Here is a 16,100-nt window from a genome sequence, read left to right as displayed (position 1 = left end):
AAGAATTTTTCACTCAAATGCAAAAAGATACCCAAGCAAAAGATATCACCATCAACAACATACTAGCTCACACAAAGATGTTGGAAACCCAAATGTCTCAATTAGCATCTTCTAGCTTTAAAAGATAAAAGAGGCAATTACAACCTCAAAGCAATCCCCCAAGACATGAATCGGTGAATGCCATCCATTTGAGGAGTGGTACAAGGTATGAAGGGCCAAAGAGGCCCATTGATAAAGACATTGTGGAGGCTAGTGACAATGAAAGAGTTGTGGAAAACTCTAAGGAAGAAGAACCCATTCAAGAAGTTTCAAAGAAGAAGAATGAAGAGAAGGCTAAGGAGAAAGAGCCTATTGTGATTAGACTTCCATTTCCAAGTCGTCAAGCTAAGCCTAAGTTTGATGAACAACTTGGAAAGTTCATGGAGATTGTGAAGAACTTGGAAGTCTCAATTCCATTCATGGAATTAATCAATCATGTTCCGGCCTATGCAAAATACATGAAAGATATTCTTACAAAGAAGAAATCCATCTGGAAGCTAGAGACTATTGAATTCACTAAAGTGAGTAGTGCCATCCTACAAGGAAGTTCACCTCCAAAACTCAAAGATCCGGGAAGTTTCTCTATTCCATGCACCATTGGCGACACTACAATCAACAAAGCTTTATGTGACCTTGGGGCAAGTGTGAGTGTCATGACATACTCGGTGTGCAAAAGGCTAGGAATGGGAGAACTCAAGTGCACTAATATCACACTTCAAATGGCGGATCGATCAACGAAGACACCTTTATGGGTATGTGATACCCGTCGTTGTGAGTACCAAAAATAATATTTATAAACCTATTAAAACTAACAGAAGCTAGTGGTAACAGGGTCGAACCACAGAGAGGCAGATGTAATTATTAGTTGTCTAAATTCAGTCCAAGGTAACAATGATGTGGGGGTTTGATTGAATTGGTCTATAACTGATGAATGATAAACTAAAGAAATGTATAAAATCAAATATAAAGGGGTACTAAGATGGTCGGTTCACTGTTGTTTCGGCGGCAGCAACTAGGTAGGTCTAAAACAAATCACGTGAGTCGGGAAAATAAGAGGTCCTCTCGGTCCACTCTTAACAAGTAGCATCTTTCGATCTCGCTACGGGTCCCTAATATCACTAGTACCGACTCTCGTCCTGAAAAGTGACTAAAGATTCTCGGGGACGGATTTAGCTCAATTATCTACTCATTTCCGCATAAATCTGCAATATTACAATAAAATACGAAAGTAGACGAAACTGGGCAAATAGTAGCCTTAAACTACACAATTGAGCTATGAAATGCGTGTAAAATAGGGTGTAAAACATCATATAAATGACACGCATCTGTATGGGAGGATGTACCGGTAAGAATTGGCAAGTTCTTCATCCCGGTGGACTTTGTTATTGTTGACATGGAGGAAGACTCCAACATTGCTATCATTTTAGGAAGACCCTTCTTACAAACCGTGGGAGCAGTGATTGATGTGAAACATGGAGAGCTTACACTTGAAATGGGAGATGAAAAAACCACTTTTAACCTTAACAAGACAATAAGTGCTCCCCGCTTACATGAGCCATGTTTCATGATCGATCATTTTAGCCGAGAAAGTGATAGGAAGAAGTTGGCATCTCAATACAAAGATTAAACTATGGGTAAAGAATCACCACTCATATGGAAGAAGAAAGAGGATAATCTTCAAGATGCTCCGTCTAAAGAGCAAAGAAATTGTAACAATGAGAGCTTGAATAGCTCACCACCACTCATGACAAGTAATGAAGAAGGCCTCATTAGCCATGATAACAAGAAAGAGGAGTTGTTTCCATCAACTCATGATACAATAGGGAAGCAAGCTAGTGAAGTATGTGGTCCATGGGATGATGAATTCGATGGGTTAGTCAATCCCTACATTGGCAATGCTATAGACCAAGGCTTTTGTGACCATCCTGACTCAATTCACCACCATGAAGAACACAATGTGCAAAGGTCTATTGAAGATCTTTATAATGACAATGAACAAGCCTTCGACTACTTCTACAAGGTGTTGAGCAACATCAACAACACCTTAGCTATGCCCCCTTTACATCTCATCTCAAGAGTGAGAGTTTGGTGAAGTCCTCCCTAAACCACCATTTGTAAATATTATAACCCCTTAACTCGCATTTTTATTCTTGTATTGCATTTTTGTCAAATTTTGGATTTATATTTGTACATTTTGATCAAGATTATCATTTTGAGAGAAAGTGAGGGAGGGACTTAAATGTTTCTTGATGTGTAGTATTTTGACTTAGTGTGAGGATAACAATTGCCTAGGCTATCCAACCCTTCGTAGTGCACCCATAATGAAGACCAAGGGAATGAAGAAGAAATGACTTGGGATATGAAAATACCCACGGGTGGAACTGAACCCGTGAGGTACAGGAATAATCCGAGGGTCCTAGAGGGAAGCCGCTCGTCTTGGATGAAATTCGAGCGTCCTGACAGTAAGACGCTTGTCTTGGCAGAGCCGGAAAGGAAATTTTTATACTGGGTACGAATCCGAGCGTCTCCTCAAGAATCCGCTCGTCTCAGTCTAAAGACGCTCGTCTCAGTGAGAATCCGCTCATCCTGGTTACATTAGAATTTGGGATTTCACTCTGACTATGAATCCGAGCGTCCCCAGAACAATCCGCTCGTCTCAAGCCAGGATCCGCTCGTCTCCTCCTGAATACGCTCGTCTCAACATGGGTTTCATTTTCTAATGCTGACTGAACTACAATCCGAGCATCCCGTGCCTAAGCCGCTCGTCTCCTACTGCTGAATTGCAAAAAAACACGAGATTTTAAACCCCCTTCCCCATTTCATTTCATTATTTCAAAACACAAACACACATTCAAAACCCTCAAAACCCTTAATCCCTCCATCCATAAAACTCAATTTCCTCAACCAAATTCACCAAAATCAAACCCAAACTCCCCCAAAACTCAATCAAATCACTCCTTTATCAACAAAAAGCCATTCAAACATCAAAATACTCAAAGACTGAATCGATTTTCTAGGGTTATAATCAAATTTCGAAAATCCTAAATCGATTTGGGATTCATTGAAGCTTGAGGATACCAGAAGAATTCAAGCAAATCATTGATTGTTGATACATATAAGGAGAAGAAAAATTACTAGGACTAAAGGTGGAAACAAGGCACGTACAAAATCAAATCTTTCAAAGAGGCAACAAGCTCTTCAAGCTTCCAAAGCTTAGGTGGTTCAACAAGCAAGAGTGGAAATCCAAGAAACTCCTCTTCCTATAGTGGAAGCTACTACTCCTATCCCGGTTATTGAGCAATTACATGAATATCCGGAGGTAACTTTCACATCCGATTCTCTTAGGAAAGCTTTTATGTCTCTTGCTAAGAAATCGATTTTGCCCACCAAGTTTAGTTGCCAAGATGCTTTGACCAAATTGGGTGTCCTTGAAAGAACCAAGAAATTCTTTGAGTCTATGGGGTTGCTTACATTGTTTGATATACAAGAATTGACTTACCCCTCCCTCACATTGGAATTTCTAAGTTCATTAAAAGTCACAAAGGTGGAGACTCGAAAGAATATTGAATTCCGCCTTGAGAATATGGATAGAAAGATGTCCTTTAATGAGTTTGGCAAGGTGTTCGGTCTTGATAATGACTCAACTTATGTGAAGAAACCTTCAAAATATGATCCCGCCCCTTTGTGGAAAGCTATCACCGGAAGAAAATTCGAATCATACCATGAGTGTCGTGCCCTTTATGTTCACCATCTGGGCATAAGGGTGTGGCACAAGGTTGTGGGAAATACTCTTATTACTAGGAAGGGGACTAATCATTTCACCGAACTTGATTTCATCTATCTTGAGTCAAGCTTGAATTTCGATAAGAAGTTCACCAAGAAATATAATATTCTTCAACTCTTAATCGAAAGGTGGCTTACGATCGACCTTGGTAAGGAAGGTGCGGCCTTTATAGTAAATGGGGGATTGGTAACATGATTGGCAAAGCACTTCAACCGGGATTTCAACAAATATGGGACTTACAAGCCGATTAAGGGAGGCCACCTTTTTGATCTAGCCACTATGGTTCACAAATTCCATTGGGTCAAGAATGACAACCTTGACAACAAATTTGAGTGGCTTACAAAAGATGCCAAGTCCTTCATTCTACCAAACAAGATTTACCGACTCAATGTCCGAAGCACAAACTACCTTCTTCCACTCTCCGGTGAAGCCGGGATTATCATATAAAAACAAAGGGAATTTAATGCCGAATCCTCCTCCTCCTCTATTGTGACTCCACCCTACCCGTTCACCTACGAAGAATTCTGACCCGAAGGTGTTGCGGTAGGTAACGATTACTTGACTCAATTAATGCAACACATGCATAAGCAAGCTTATGAAGACCGAGTCAATGCCTATAGAGATCAATATCCGCCCCTCTTACATCTAGCTAGGCAAGGACTTCTTGACCCATCATGTCCTTTACCTGGGAAGTGTTCTTTCCTAATGCTCCTAGGGATGTTAGCATGGGTGGTGAGGAGATTGTTGTTGAGAGTGAAGAAGTCGAAGAAGAAGAGGAAAATGAGGAAGAAGAGGATCAAAGTTCAAGTGATGATGGTGAAGCCTCTGGGTCTATGGAGGTAGATGATGATGATACTAGTGAGGAATTTGATGATGATGATGACAATGGAAGTGATGTCGCCATGGGCGACAATTAAGGATTAGCAAGCTTTTTGGAGGATGCCACAATGCATTGTGAGTTTTCTACACCTCCTTTAGCTTTGTTCATTTATCTTGTTTTTAATTTTTTATCTTGCTCATTTGTTTGAGTCCTAGCAACACTCAAAGGACTCCCACCTCGGTCCCATTGAGGTGTCTTTTATTGTTCCCACCATGTAAAATCCAAAATGATAAAATTAGTTTCATGCATAGCATTCTTGTGCATGAACTTTCCCATTTTTGACATTAGCAATAGTGTCTCATTTGGCTTGGGGAAGTTCAAGCATAAGGATTGGGAGTTAATTCAAATTATTCTCTCCAACCAAACAAAATTTCATGCATCATATAGTGTATTGTAGTTTTCATCAATTGTTTATATGTCATATAGTTTGCATTTAGTGTAGAAATCACGCATTTTCATATAGCTTGCATAATTTCCTATCGTATTAGCCATTGAGAACAATGCCCATACTAGTGTGGGGATGGGAAATTATAACATGACTTTTAAAACAAAAATGATAAAAATTGAAAAATTTTGAAAATACAAAAACATGTCTTTTTATTCCATAAAGTATAAAAACCATAAAAATTTGAAAATTTGAAAAACCCCAAAACATGTTCATTTCCTTTATAGTGTAGTCTTGTATATATTGTGTTTGTCTATCCTTTGTCACATTGATCGACTACGCCACATCTGAGACATGAGGATATTGAAGACCGCATGGTATGATCTTTCCAATCTCCTTTTTCCTCTCTATGTTGATGACTATGTGGCTTTATTTTGATTGATGCGGTATAAACAATGTGATTATAGGATTGCATTTAGATTATTTGGCATACTAGTTGGTAGAAGCATATGCATTAGGTTGTATATATGTTAGTTGCATCATGACATATAGTTGCATTTAGAAATTTTTTTGTGAAAACATCTATTTGGGAAGCTTGACAAGTGTATATAAGGCCCTTGTAGATAATTTTTCTTCTTAAGACTTTGCTCATTAGAATACTTGTAAAACACCCTAGGATGTGTCATTCTAGTATCCTTTGACCCATGGATTAAGGCCTAGTCAAGAGTACCTTGTGGTGTGATAACTCCTTGGCTACCATTTATTCCATGGTGACCCTTGAAACCATGCAACCATCATCCATATTCTACCACATTTTTGTCATAAAAAAGGGAATGGGCACAAAAATTGTTCAAATTTGAGTTCAAGAAATGAAAAGAAAAGAAAAAGTTTGCAATTGCATCAAACTAAAAGAGGAGTAACAAAAATAAAAACTCCTATGCTTCAAATACAAGCACCCTCACTACAAATGGGGTGACTTTAAAAATGTTCAAAAGAAAATGCAAGAAAAAGTTGAAATTGTCAAGTATTGAAATGCCAAACATCAAAAGAAATGGCAAAAAGAAAGTGTTCTCAAATGTCAAATGCCACAACAAATTGGGGGGAAAAACAACAAAAGCAAACTCTCATATGAAACTCAAATACAAATGATCCCTTTATCCATCGAATCCACTTTTGTGCATGGTAGAGAGGGGACGACCCTTCTTATTGCCTAGGCAAGAAGGGGAATTCCACGATCCTCCAGTGTTTCTAACACCATAGGGAGTCTACTCTTGATGAAAGCATTTAACAATTGAGGATAAAGGTACCCTAGGTTTACACAACTTGGAGGTGATTTATTGGTATCCTTCTAGGCTTAGTAGTTTGAAGAAACCATATGTATGAAGGAGTGTGTACCCTTAGATTGCTTCCCTTGTAGATAATTTCTGCCACTTAGATGAGGAAAGTGGCTATTTATTTTTGTAGATGCATCCATTACTTGTTTTGTGTGCTTTAATGCTTGGATGTGTCGCCATTTTGGCAAGCCCCACCTTGCCTTGCAAGAAGGCATCCTACCTCATGGTTGTCTTGTTGTGAGTTGATGGGGCGGAGTGAGACCCGCTAATTATCTCCCATCTGCTATATTAGTAGGTTAGTTTAAATAAGGGTCCTAGTTTTTGTCACCTCTTTACTCGGGATGAGCAAAGGTTCGGTTTGGGGATGTTTGATGTGACTCATATTTGAGCACATTTAGTCCCCAGATTAACCTCGTTCCTATGCTTTATAGTGCATAATTGGGTCATTTACTATCTTTAGTTTCTCATTTTGCATATTCTTTGAGGTTTTGTCCCCTTGGTAGGAAAGGAGTGCTAACCTTGCATTTACATGGCGAAATGGAGCTAAATTGATCGCATCTAATGACCAAGCATCAAAGAGAAGACATCACTAGAAGGCCTATGTAGATAATAAAGTAAAATGAGCAATGACGAAAGGATCCTTGTATCCCCGGAATGAACCTCGCGGATTATGAAGGAATAAAAGAAGAGAAGCAGTCTACCGTAGGATCCGAGCGGATCACAGACGATCCGAGCGTCTTCCTTCACCACCATCCGAGCGTCTCCCAGACAAGACGCTCGTCTTGCAACCATAGGATCTGAGCGTCTTCCTAACCAATCCGCTCGGATCATAGTCCAGAGAGCTCGTGCCACTCCCCAAGACGCACGGATCGTGGCGAGACTAGCAAAACGGAGATGCTCATTTCCTTCGAGAGGAGCATTTCCTCAACTTTTCTTAAGGACTTAATAGTCATTTAAACCCTTAGTAACCCTAATATTTGTACCTAATATTTAGTATAAATACCCCATTGTACTACTTAGATTAGCATGCTCTCTAAATACTTTCTTAATAAAGTTCAAATCATTCCTTAATCTTGTAATCAACTTTTAATCTAGTCTTAATACAAGTCTCAATACTTAATCTTTCCTTAATTTCTCTATTGTTCTTCATTTATCTTGGGTAATTAGAAGATTATTTGGGTTTATTTGGAGGATTGACAACCTTCCATCAATTATCAAGTACTTCTATTATTCTTTGCTTTATTATTTGGAATCATCTTCATAGGTATAATTCTCTCTTAACCTTGTTTAATTATTGCTAATCATTTTCATTATTCATCATGTTTGGCTTTGATAGTATGATTGACAACCTTGTTAGCATGTTAAACTCGATAATGAGTGAGTAGTTTCCTTAACTAGGGTTAATGGGGAATTAGGGGAAACCAACATGGGGATTTATTCATGCTTAATCTAATGTGTTTTCATAATTAATTTTCTTGCTTATTGTGATTTCAACTTATGCACATGTTATGTTTGATGAAATGCGAACCTATGAATCCCTACATTTTTTACCCATCCCTTATCTTTTCAATGAGACTTGTAAGCTTATACACCAACTCGAGTCTCATTAGATCATGTATATAGTTAAATAGGAAGGACTAAGTCGACTTGTAGGTGTTGTACAATCTAATCGATTAGGCTCCGGGACCCAAATCTTCTTAGGGATTGTAAGCTTATACACCAACTCGATCCCATCACAACAATAAGCGCTTGCATATAGTAGAAAACATGTTTGTATGATCAACTCCCATGAATCCCCTATGAACCCATGACACCCTAGTGCTTTTAATCAATTGTTTAAATCTCATTTTAATCACCTTGCTTGTTTTTATTACTTTGCTTTATATTGTTGATTAGTTTAGTTGATCTCCTATCTCAACCCAAATCGTGACACCCTAAGACACAACCATTTGCAATTGAAAATCCTACATCAATACCCGTCCCTTGGGATCCGACCTTTACTTACCTCTTTGCTAAGAGTAGTTTGTGAAGTTATAAATATTGTTTTGGTTAGGTAGCTTTTGACGACGAGTTATAAACCGACACCACTAATGTTCATCGTTTCAAATACAACAGATATATCAGACTTACAAGTACAACATGTAAAATACACACCGCTTATATAACTACCACGCGTTTATAAAATCTTGAATAGAAATTAAAATTACGCAGTTGATGGTTATTTAGTTTGCCTTAAGATGAAAACAGAAATTGTCCATTTGAGCATATGTCTATATATTTTAAAATGAGGAGTGTACTTGCACTTGCATAGATGACATATTATATTATTAACATTAAACAGCTAATATATAGTATCATTTAGTATTATATATATGAGTTTGTGTGTTTGATAATTGTTGCCATATTCACTCTCTACAACAATAAGTTAAAAACTGAAAATATGCAGGGAAACGTAGGTAATGTGGTTCAACATCCACCAGGTCCTTCTTCTGCCTCACTAAAGGTATATTATGCTGTAGGTACGGAAAATTTATTAATGTGCCGAATAAACAAAATAAATTAATTATTTTGAGTTAATACCAAATTTTAACTTAATTTAATTAATTTGTCCCGATTAAATGAAATGTGGGTCGATTCGGATTACAAAAGGAGTTATTCGGATCACTAAACCTAGAAAGAATCATGGACCAAGGGAGCTAATAAACCCACAAATGGGCCTGTGACCATCAAAGTCCAACAAGGAGATTTGAAGCTCTATAAATAGAGCTCTTCTCATTCATTCAAAGGGTTGAAAATTCATAATTGCAAAGGAGCTAGAGAGAACAAGGTACAAATTCCTACAAATTCTCTCTGTCAAAATTATTACAAGCAGTCAACAAGCACATCAAATCGTGCCACCTGCGTTGAAGATTCAATCACAAGTTCAAACCATCAAGAGAGATTCAAGTCATCGCGATCCTCTCAAGAAATCAAATTTACATCGCGCGTAGAGCAATTAAATTTGTCTACACGCGCACCCCTCACGTGTACCCGTACACGTACCCCTTACGGCATATTAGAATCAGAGGATACATTAGAGATTGTACACATACTTTTGATATTTATTAATAAAATTTAATTGTTTCCTTGTTTTGTATTTCAGTTATCGCAATACAAAATTTGCTGTTACAAATTTTGGTGAACCCGACGTGAAAATCTCTACCTCTTATCTCTACTGCTGTTTTATTCAAGTCTACCAAAACAAGAAGATGTCTACTAAGCAAAGCATCTCTTCCAGTGCATCAAAGAAGACCTACGCAGATATCCTGCAGGGTACCCCCATTGCTGCTACCTCCCCTGCTTCGTAGTCGGTTGGCATCTCCATAAGAGGAATGGCGAAGAAGGCTGCTGTCAATGCTGCTGCTGCCAGTCTACGCTCTGCACACGTCCCAACTAGGCCGCGTAAGTTCTCTGTCACCTCCATAGCTGCTGCCGCTACAACACTCCTGCCTGCCTCTTCTCCTCCACGCGAGGAGGTTAGAAGTGTTAAGGTTGACAAAAAGGCTCCCCCTTGCAAATCCAAGGCGTCGCCAAAGAAGAAAGAAACATCAACTCCTAGCGTCGCTTCAATCATGGTGATAAGTGGCGATACTCTTGAGGATCGAATGCAGAAAATGAATGAACTCCTTGAAAAGATGATGAAGGAGAATGAATAAAAGACAAAAAAATTGATGACCTCCAAAAAGAGGTGGTGGCACTCCATGACAAGAAGGCCGACAACGAGCATGGTGACAGCGACAAGGATGCTGATAGTGATAGCCAAATAATGAGATCAACGCCTTCACTAAAGAGAAGCTGCAGGAGTTAATAGCCAAGACGATCAAGTGTCATTTAGATGATAGCTCGACAAGCAGTGGACGCTACATCAAGACTTACACTAAGAGGATTGACAGTCTGTGCATGCCATCTGGTTATCAGCCGCCAAAATTTCAACAGTTCGACGGGAAGGGGAACCCAAAGCAACACATCTCCCACTTCGTCGAGATATGAAACAATGCTGGAATAGAAGGTGATCGTTTGGTGAAGTAGTTCATTTATTATCTCAAAGGGGTCGCGTTCGAATGGTATACAGATCTCAACTCTGAGTCAATTGACAGCTGGGGTCACATGGAAGATGGATTCCTCAACAGATTCTACAGCACCAGACGTGTCGTCAGCATGAGCGAATTGACAAAGAATACTCAATGGTAAGATGAGCCTGTCGTCGATTACATCAACAGGTGGCGTGCGCTGAGTCTGGAATGCAAGGATCGCTTAAGTGAGGCGTCAGCAGTTGAAATGTGCGTCAACGGGATGAAATGGGACATTCTTTACATCCTGAAAGGGATCATGGCGAAGAGCTTCAAAGACCTGGCTACTCGCGCCCATGATATGGAGATCACAATCAAAGAAGATGGTATTGTTCGACCAACTGCCTCCAAGGCGCCAAGTGAAAAGAAGGAGTTCAAGAAAACTGACAAGGGCTCCAAGAAGGAGACAATGGTCGTCGAAACCAGCAGTGCACCTGTGAAAATATCGTCAAAGCCTAAGTATGAAAAGAAGAATGAGTCATTCTCTTACAACTACCAACGAGACAAGCCTACGTTGAAAGAGTTGTAAGCTAAGAAATATCCATTCCCAGATTCTTACTTGTCTGGAATGCTCGATGACCTCCTAGAAAAGAAGGTTATACAATTGCCAGAGTCCAAGCGCCCTGAGCAAGCAAACAAGACAAATGATCCCAATTACTGTCGTTATCACATGTTGGTGAGTCATCCTATTGAAAAGTGTATAACACTCAAGGAGAAGATCATGCAGCTCTCCAAGGAAGGGAAGATCATTCTTGACTTGGATGACACAGTAACCACAAATCAAACTACTGTAGTCCTGGAGCAACCTGACGAGTCAATTATATAGCAAGGACAGTGTGTGAATATGTTGCAGTTCGGAAGTTTTGAGCCTGTGGCATTACGAATCCAAGGGTCATTGCCGTCACTACCTCCGATGTCATTGGAAAAAAAACTACCTTCTCGGTATAACAATAAGGAGAAGAAGCATGAAGATGACGATGAAGGTTGGACTTTGGTTACGCGCAAGAAGTCAAAGAAACAAACAAGGCAGACATCGCAACCTGTTCACCGTCGAAGAAAACAATCAAAGAAGACTAAACCTCGCAATACGAAGGGAAAGAAAAAGTCCAAAACAGTGGTCAAACCACGTGTCTTGCCTATCGATGTACTTGAACAAGAACCACCGAGTCCCGTCACCTTAAAAAATTCTTCCCACAAGACTTCTTAAACAAGGTTACCGTGTGCACTGTCTCAGCTACGGAAGATGGTGATGATAAAAAGAAGATAGAGGAAGGAGGCCCAGATGATGCGATATTGCCACAACAGTCGCATTCTGAAAAGGAGAACAAAATAGTGGCTGCTCTTGACGCCCTTCCTACAAACATGGAATGGAAACAAATCTTTCATCTACCTAAAGAGAAGCGTAAGCTGATAATTCGAGGACTTGAGAAGCCTGAGTTGTATGCGGGCAAGATGAAAGACAAAATTGAGCCTCCTGAGCAATCAATTGGATGTGTCTCCTGTAATGCAGCCTTGAGTTTTTCAGATGAGGATTTACTTCTTGGATCCAAGCCTAACAACAGGCCACTTTATGTGTCTGGGTACATCCGGGGGCAAAAGGTCAAGTGCATTTTAATAGATGGAGGCTCAGGAGTTAATCTCATGCCAAAAGCTACCATGAACGAATTACGGACCACGATGGACGAACTCTCTAGTAGTCGAATAATGATTCATGGTTTCAACTTGAATGGGGAGCGCACTGTTGGCATGATCCGCATGAACCTTACCATGGGTGATCTTTCTTCCGACACATTGTTCCATGTCATGGATGGTAAGACATCGTTCAAACTATTGCTGGGACGACCTTGGAAGCACGAGAATGGAGTTGTTGCTTCAACCCTCCATCAATTTTTGAAATATTATCGTGGTGGCGAAAGGAAAATAGACGGAGACGCCAAACCCTTCTCTAAGGTCGACTCTTTCTTCGCTGATGCAAAATTCTTTGAAGAGAATGGTACTTCTAGTGAGTTCATGCCAACCACCATCTCTTCAACAGGAAAAGGAGGTAAGCGGGAAAAGAACATCATCAAAGAAGATGGAGCTGCAAGTACTGCTAAAGAAAATGATGTTAAAGATGTAGACAAGGTCAGCAAAATAGCTACTCTTGTTGTGTCACCCAAGAAGCAAGAGACACCGCAGAAAACTACACCACCATTACTACACTACATTCCATAGTCTCGCCGCAAAGATGGAGAGAGTCCTTTTGCAGAGTGTCTAACACCAAAGATAGAGCCTAAGGATAAAAAGTCAAGCCAGGTGATCAAGCAGGAATGGGTGGCCAAAGTCGTTACACCTCTGCCAAGTTCATCTCAAACAAAGATTGTGAGACCTCCTCCAAATGGTTTTGTCTGCTCATCCAGACAGTCATCAAGTGAAGAAAACAAGGGGATATTTGATTCCAATGCTTACAAGCTGCTAGCGAAGGCTGGATATGACTTTAAAAATCCGACTCCTCTCGGCAAAGTTATAAAAGTTGAGTCGTGCGGTCTTAACAAAGCACAACATGAAGTATTTAAGCAAGATGGGAGCTTCATGGTGACCAGGGCCGGGCTCGGATATGAGTCTCCTGCGCCTGTGAAGATTGGTGCTCGTAGAAAAGAGGCTACTGCGTCTTCTCAGCACATTACAGTAGAAAAGGTCGAGGAAAATGAAGAAGGAGAGGAAAAGATGCATCCATCTTCAGTCTTCTATCGAATAAGTCCACCTGTAGAGAAGTGTCGTCCTTCTATATTTACAAGGTTAGGGAGACCAAGTGCTTCAACCAAACACATTTCTGTCTTTGCTAGGCTTGGCAATCAAGGAGAAAGTAAGGTCAAAGTGTCAACACCTTCGTTGCGCATATACAAGAAGGGCGCAATACATGAACGCTTGGGCGGTCCATCAAAAATAGTCTTCAGTCGACTAGGGGCTCTCAAGAGGAATAGTAGTGAGGGTCATCCTCTCTCAACTTCTGCAACACAAAATGAAGAAGAAGTAAGAGTAAGCGATGACTTGAGAAGCGGAATACCATCTCGCATGAAGCGTATGCAAGTAGTGGATATCATCCAGCATGAGCCACTCAAAGCAAGGAGGCGCGTACTAGTTCTTACTGGTCAGCAAAAGAATACCAAAGAGCTTTTGCCTTCATCTTCACGTCCCTGTGATGCAAGGAAGTCAAGTGACTTAGAAATTACAACGTCGTCATATCACATCACAGTATAAGAGATACCTGACGAGAATGAAGAAGTTGAGGCCGATGAGGCCCCGAAAACACTTGAAGACGGGGGGAAATCGACTGTGGATGAACTCAAGGAGCTCAACTTGGGAACTACATAAGATCCTCGCCCCATTTATATTAGTGCTCTGCTGACTAAAGAAGAACAAGAGGAGTACTACAAGTTGTTGGTCGAGTACAAGGATGTCTTCGCTTGGAGCTATAAAGAGATACCTGGACTCAGCCCAAAAATTGCAGTTCATCGTCTAGCAATCAAGAAAGGCACCAGTCCCAAAAAGCAACCTCAACGTCGTTTCAGGCCGGAGCTTGTACCTGAAATTGAAAAGGAAGTCAATAAACTAATTGAATCAGGTTTCATTCGAGGAGTCAAATATTCTACCTGGATAGCAAACATTGTCCCGATCGAGAAAGAAGAATGGACAATCGCGCATATGTCGACTTCGAGAGACCTTATTGATGCATGCCCGAAGGATGACTTCACTTTGCCGATTCTGAGTTGATGATTGACGCAACCACTGGTCATGAAGCCCTTTCATTCATGGATTGTACTGCTGGTTACAATCAAATACATATGGCACCTGAAGATCAAGAAGCAACAGGTTTTCGAACCCCAAAAGGGATCTTCTGCTACACAGTCATACCGTTTGGATTGAAGAATGCTGGCGCTACATACCAACGCGCAATGCAAAAGATCTTTGATGACATGCTGCATAAAATAATAGAGTGTTATGTTGATGACGTGTTTGTCAAATCAAAGAAAAGAGAAGACCATATCAAAGACCTTCGAACCGTCTTTGAGAGACTTAGAAAATGTCAACTCAAGGTGAATCCACTCAAGTGTGCATTTGGTGTCACATTTGGGAAGTTTTTAGGGTTTGTGGTCAGGCACAGAGGCATTAAAATTGACCAAACATAAATCAAAGCGATCAACGAAATGTCGGAACCAAAGACGTTGAAAGAGTTGCACGGATTGCAGGGACGTTTGGCATACATTAGAAGGTTCATATCTAACCTAGCAGGATGTTCCCAACCATTTAGCCATCTCATGAAAAAGGATGCTCCATTCCAATGGGATGAAAAATGCAAAAATGCTTTTGATAGCATCAAAAAGTACTTGGCCAGCGCACCAGTGCTTGGGGCACCAATTCCAGGAAAGCCACTTGTCCTCTACATTGCAGCATAAGAACGCTCACTGGGGGCAATGTGTGATCAAGAAATTGAAGACTGCAAGGAGAGAGCACTCTACTACTTGAGTCGTACCTTGGTTGGAGCTGAGTTGAATTACTCGCCCATAGAGAAGATATGTCTTGCTTTGGTGTTCGCCATCCAGAAGTTGAGGCACTACATGCAGGCGCATACCATACACGTGGTCTCAAAAGCTGATCCAATCAAGTACATACTCTCAAGACCAGTCTTGTTTGGAAAACTTGCGAAATGGGCAATGTTACTTAAGTAGTATGACTTGGTGTTCGTGCCTCAAAAGGCTGTCAAAGGTCAAGCTATCACCGACTTCTTTGCTGATCATCCAGTGCTAGCAGAGTGGGAAATTTCAGATGACCTCCCAGGAGAAGACATTTTCTATATGGACGTCCTACCTCCATGGCAAATGTACTTTGACGGTGCTGCAAGGCAAGATGGAGTTGGAGCTGGAGTTGTATTCGTAACTCCACAAAATCATCTTATGCCATATGCCTTTACACTCACTCAGTTGTGCACAAATAATATGGCAGAATACCAAGCTCTCATACTCGGTCTTCAAATGGCGATCGAAATATGTGTCAGGGATATGGACATATATGGAGACTCAAAGCTGGTGGTCAACCAAGTCCTTGGTGAATATGAAGTGAAAAACGAAGACTTGATTCCCTACCATCAACAGGCATTACAACTGCTGCTGAATCAACTTGACGACATCCATGTTGGTCATGTGCCAAAGAGTGCCAATAAGTTGGCTGACGCGCTTGCTAATCTTGCAGTCACTTTGGCACGAGGCCAGAAGAGTCTATGAAAGTCCCAGTCTGCAATCGTTGGGTTATATCATCTCTTGAAGGAGAAGAAAATGTAGACACAACCAACATGATATGGGTCTACACAGTTGATAAAGATGAATGGCGTCAACCTATCATTGATTTCTTGGACCACCAAAAACTACCCGATGATCCCAGACACAAGGTAGAATTACGTCGACGTGCTCCAAAGTTCATTCACTATAAAGGGACACTCTACAGACGTTCTTTCTCAGGCCAATGGTTGAGGTGTCTAATCAAGGACGAAGCTACTGAAGCAATGCATGAAGCTCATTCTGGCATTTGTGGT

General features: G+C 40.6%; 1 protein-coding gene across 1 annotated transcript; it reads left to right on the top strand.

Moving 5' to 3' along the window:
* Positions 1–11,099: 11,099 nt before the first annotated feature.
* Positions 11,100–14,284, top strand: LOC141631841 (uncharacterized). Its single transcript, XM_074444462.1, has 5 exons — positions 11,100–11,300; positions 11,385–11,514; positions 11,766–12,655; positions 12,746–13,727; positions 13,887–14,284. Exons 1-5 carry the CDS (start codon positions 11,100–11,102, stop codon positions 14,282–14,284), a joined length of 2,601 nt encoding a protein of 866 aa, XP_074300563.1.
* The last annotated feature ends 1,816 nt before the right edge of the window (positions 14,285–16,100 follow it).

This window comes from Silene latifolia, chromosome Y, assembly GCF_048544455.1.
Source record: "Silene latifolia isolate original U9 population chromosome Y, ASM4854445v1, whole genome shotgun sequence".
In the NCBI taxonomy this organism is placed as follows: Eukaryota; Viridiplantae; Streptophyta; class Magnoliopsida; order Caryophyllales; family Caryophyllaceae; genus Silene; species Silene latifolia.
Note: the sequence above shows the minus strand (reverse complement) of the source record. Positions and strands in the feature narration are given on the sequence as shown.

Bases quoted from the DNA above. Each gene is read 5' to 3' on its own strand.
- LOC141631841 (XM_074444462.1), top strand. From the start codon at position 11,100: ATGCTCGATGACCTCCTAGAAAAGAAGGTTATACAATTGCCAGAGTCC. The intron at 11,515-11,765 runs GTTGGACTTTGG...GCACTGTCTCAG, and splicing joins GCATGAAGATGACGATGAAG to CTACGGAAGATGGTGATGAT. The intron at 12,656-12,745 runs GTCAGCAAAATA...TACATTCCATAG, and splicing joins ATGTTAAAGATGTAGACAAG to TCTCGCCGCAAAGATGGAGA.